At 27.7% G+C, this 4869-nt stretch overlaps 1 protein-coding gene across 1 annotated transcript; it reads left to right on the top strand.

The window, feature by feature from the left end:
- The first annotated feature begins 905 nt into the window (after nt 1-905).
- LOC108332875 (transcription factor MYB4) lies at nt 906-3954 on the top strand. The gene is made up of 3 exons (XM_017568174.2): nt 906-1129; nt 1373-1502; nt 3303-3954. Exons 1-3 carry the CDS (start codon nt 997-999, stop codon nt 3754-3756), a joined length of 717 nt encoding a protein of 238 aa, XP_017423663.1. The 5' UTR covers nt 906-996; the 3' UTR covers nt 3757-3954.
- The last annotated feature ends 915 nt before the right edge of the window (nt 3955-4869 follow it).

The following is a 4869-nucleotide window of genomic DNA, read 5'->3' on the forward strand; positions in this document are numbered from 1 at the left end:
TAATATTAGCACAGAAATTCACTATAGATAGATATACAGTAAGCACCTGTGTTTTTCATTAACAGTATTCACACAGAATTTCAAGACATGAATAGTAATAAAACAATACTAAATCATAATATAAAAGCTTAGAAAGGTTAGCTCCCCTACCTCTATTCCAGACTTAATCTCTTGCTCAGAATTTGTTTTCCCGAAAACCCTCCAGAATCTCTACTCTTCTTGCAACTAAAAATTTCTTCCTAACTCTTTCTTCTCTATTTCTCAAGCTTTCTCACTTGATTCTTCCTTTCTTTGTGCAGAATAGCCTCCCCTCTCATGACTATTTACAGTCCAAAAATTTTACTATTCACCAATTTTTTAATATTATTTATTATATTAATATTTTAATCACCACTTTATTGGATCCCACTATCAATATTTTAATTTATTTTTTTAATTTTTTTTTAGAAAAAGGTAGAAGAGAGTTTGAACCCATGTTTTTGAAATCACCACAATTTTCTACCAATTAAGCTATCAAAATTTTTTATTTATCTTTCACATTTTATTTTTTTACATAAACTTATTATATTTTCCATTCACAAAGAAATCTAATAATAAAATAGTTACTATTAAGGTAAATATTTTTCATGAGTCTTACATGTTCCATCATTGTCGAGCTACTATCGGACCACCCATTAATTTTAAGTTAGGTGCAAACCTCTCCGTACAACAAGCAGGAAACAAATTTGAATTTGTATGTATAAATTGGTTCATATAACATAAGATTGTATTACTCACGTCACAACAATGATCGTGTAGAAAGATATCAAATCTACGTGGACCCTGATTTTGAATGAATCGTTCGTATATATAGGTCAGAATATAGAAACTTTTGGTAGAGATATAGCCAAAGAAAAACCAGAGACTTGGTTTTCTATCCGTCACTCTTTTCTCAATCAGATTTTCACTCATACATAGTTACAGATATAGACACTGAAAGATAAGGAGGTTGTAGAGATGGTGAAAAACACTAACTCTGAAAAAAGTGGCCTTAGGAAAGGAACATGGACCCCAGAGGAAGATAAAAAATTGATTGCTTATGTTACGAGATACGGTCACTGGAATTGGAACCTACTCCCCAAGTTTGCAGGTACCTCAATCTCTAATTCTTTCATTTCTTCCTTCTCTGTCAACACTCTGCTGCATGAATTACTTTCTCTCACTCATCATCATATAAGAAACTCCGACCACCGTCTCGTATGTTTTATAATGAATCAAATTTTCATTTGAAACAAAATTCCCTGTAATGTTGCAGAAACCTAATTAATGTCGACTATGTAAACCAATGAATCTGGTGCTGTCATATGTATGTATAACTCGATTCATCTTTTAGGTCTTGAGAGGTGTGGAAAAAGTTGCAGGCTAAGATGGCTGAATTACTTGAGGCCAAATATCAAAAGAGGAAACTACACTAAAGAAGAAGATGATACCATTATCAAACTTCTCCAAAGTCTCGGTAACAGGTATATGAATTGGGGAACTGGAGTAAATAAAATGCAGGTTTTTTTCTTAGGAAACCTGTCTGTTTTCTTCTCAGTAGATTATTGCAATAACAATATAATTTTTATATATGGATTCTATTACTAGTTTTCTTCACAACCTCGTTTTCGATATTACCACAAAATTTTGAGGGTCCCATTTTGGACTATAAGACTTCTTAACTCAAAGACTTAATTACCCTGTAACCCTCGGAGTTGCGTGTATCCATTTGGGAATTCACGATACAACTTTCAGTACATATTGAAATGAAGCTCCTGTTCGTAATCTTACATCTGTTAGAAATAAATAAAGTGATTTTATAATATATAAAGTGGACGTAAATTTTACTTTATAAAATGGAAAATGAAATTAATTTAAGTCTATTTCTTAAAAACATTTACTATAATTTTAGTCAAATGCTTCTTTGCATGCATTTTTCAGATTTGGTTCCTTTAATAAATTGTCATCACGTGTACCCAAAATATAAGAGCTTTAAATTTAGAATTTTCCACTTATCTATTTAATTTCAAATTCTGTAATTGATATTATTCAACAGAAACTCTCCACGTGTGTTGGTTATATTAATAGTTAGGTCCGATATTGATGTTAGATAATTAGGCTTAGAATAGCTTCTTGAAGTTGTGATACCCACAAATCAATTATTTAGGTTTTTGTCATATTTTTAGATGTCCAAAGAAGGTTAAAAGATTATCATGGATTAGGGTTTCGGAAAGAAGTTATGGGAAGGTAAATATGACAAAGTTTTAGATGAACTGAAGTAAATATGAATTGAAACATGTAAAACACTATTGCCATGTATTGATTAAAAGAACATTACGTTTTAGATTCATAAGTATACTTTTTTATTTAATGGAAGTTAAATAATAAGTGTAAATATTTGAGGTTTTCTCTAATATTATATTATATTAACATTTAATGTACCAAATATGCATGCTGCTATGCTAATAGAATTGTCTATTAATATCTAAATGATCATAATATTAAGCTACAACATTATTAATATAAGTTTTTATAGATAAATGACATATTAATAGAAATTAAGGTAATGTTAAATCACTCGAATATAATTTATTTTACCTAATTATAGTTTATTTCTATATTATAGTACATGAGAAATTTTATATCCGATTCCTAATCATTTAAATCAAGTTTTTGAATTCAAATCAATAGATTATGGTCCTACTACTAGTTAATGTTAGTTCTAGCAACTAATATAGACCTAATAAATATTTTTTAACTCAGTTTAAATATTTTTTAAATACAAAAAATTATACGTTTAAATATTTGTATTGAAATAACAAAACCGTACTTTTAATATCCCATAAAAACATATTTTTTAAAAGGGAAGTTAACTAACCATAATTCACTTATATTCTATATCTATAATACACAATAAAAATTAAAATAAATATAAAAAATACACATATTTAAATAATAATTTTTTAATTTTTATAGAGCATGTATTATAATCTCTGTTCTTATTTTAAAACACATAAATGAATATTTTTTATTTTTTTATCATTTTTCTTGACAGTATTTACGAAACCCTAAGATGTTTATGATCTTGATTGAAAAAAAAAAAAGTCAATTTAAATTAAGAAAATGTGTATTCTTCTCTAATTTAAATAATTTCCGTGAACAATCATTTTTGAAATAAGTCTTCGATATGTGATTTTTGTTAGAAGAATATTTGTGAAAGAAAAAATTGTTAAAAAGTTTAATCAGTATTATTGAGGTCTGATTTCCCTTTCTTCTTAACGCAGATGGTCTGCCATTGCTGCTCAGCTGCCAGGAAGAACAGACAATGAAATTAAGAATTATTGGCACACCAATCTCAAGAAACGATATCAACTTCTCAAACCTCAAGCCCACTCAAAGGATCAATCACCACATGAACAAGGACCAAACCCTAACAATAATATCGCACCAACTTCTCAATCCATCGATTCAAGCACAACAGCAACATCAACATCCTCGTCCCAACTCTCTATAACTACTGGTACCAAAGAAAATTTTTTTGATACCATTCCTGATGATGATAATTTTTCTTTTGTGGATGCATACCAACTAGAGCCTGTGAATGAAAGCTTCTTCTTGGAACCATATATGGTTGACATATCGTGCCTTCCTTCTGATATTTTGGTGCCTGAACCCGATTACTTCAGCCCTGTTTCTGACATAGAACTTTGGAGTCACAGTAATATATACTATGCGTGAGCAAACACTAAACAGTTAATAAATGACGAGACGAACATTGAAAAATCAAAGTTTCCGTCTCAAGGCAGAGAAAAATAAAGTGACTCAATTCAAGGTCGATATGTACGCTGTTGTCGTTGTCTCTCGTGTTTCTTAATTAATACTAGTGGGCTGAAGTGTGATATGTATAAGAAATTTGTACAAGTATTAACATCTTATATTATGGAGGGGTGAGAATTATTCTAACTATTGATTAGTAATTGAATTTTATTATCAATTATTTGTAACTAAAATCATTGAAAACGTAAGATGAGATAAATTATGTATTTAAAATTCAACGCATAATTACAATATTAATGTAGAAACTAATGAAAAAAAAAACTTAGATGAGAAAGTAGTTTAAAAACAGATACAAAAGGTTTATCGAGTTAGAGCATTAATAATAAGAATATATAGTGTTACTATTATAAAGTGAATATTTATATGTTGTAACATGAAAATGAAAATTGATTGCACATTTCAAAATTTGTTACAAATAAAGTTAAGGGATTTATTGTTCTAGTCAAAATCATTTTGTTAATAACTAAAATTTTATTTTATTTTAAAAAAATTAATATTTGTATATTAAGTAATGAACAGTTTCAAAAGTACATATATTAAATACCTTTTAACATTTTGTACCGTATCCATGTCATCAATCAATAGTATCCATTAAATTACATTAGTTAGATATAAGTACGAATGATCATTATGAGACGGTTGTGAATTTAAATATTTTAAAGTAAAAAATTATTTACATATTTAATGGATATGAGTAACAAATATAAATATTGAATTATATTTTTTTCCAATATCAATTATAAAAAATAATTACAAGCTTAATAAATATTGAATAAGAGTAACAAATATATATTAGACAAAAGTCAATTAAGTATAAAAAAGAATAAAATTAATTAAATGTGTCTTGAAGGTAGTGAGAGGTGGAAAGAGAAAAAGAAACTAAACAAAAAAAATCTAAATGATCTCTAAAATAAAAAATGAATTAAATTTTAACATGTGACATTAATATCAATTTAATTTGAGAAACTAAACTAATTATATTTAATAAATATTAAAACTCAATTGAGGAATTAC

Source organism: Vigna angularis, chromosome 11, assembly GCF_016808095.1.
Source record: "Vigna angularis cultivar LongXiaoDou No.4 chromosome 11, ASM1680809v1, whole genome shotgun sequence".
Lineage (NCBI taxonomy): Eukaryota > Viridiplantae > Streptophyta > Magnoliopsida > Fabales > Fabaceae > Vigna > Vigna angularis.

Coding starts and splice junctions, on each gene's coding strand:
- LOC108332875 (XM_017568174.2), top strand. CDS start 997: ATGGTGAAAAACACTAACTCTGAAAAAAGTGGCCTTAGGAAAGGAACA. Junction 1,130..1,372: donor CCTACTCCCCAAGTTTGCAG/GTACCTCAATCT, acceptor TTCATCTTTTAG/GTCTTGAGAGGTGTGGAAAA. Junction 1,503..3,302: donor CTCCAAAGTCTCGGTAACAG/GTATATGAATTG, acceptor TTCTTAACGCAG/ATGGTCTGCCATTGCTGCTC.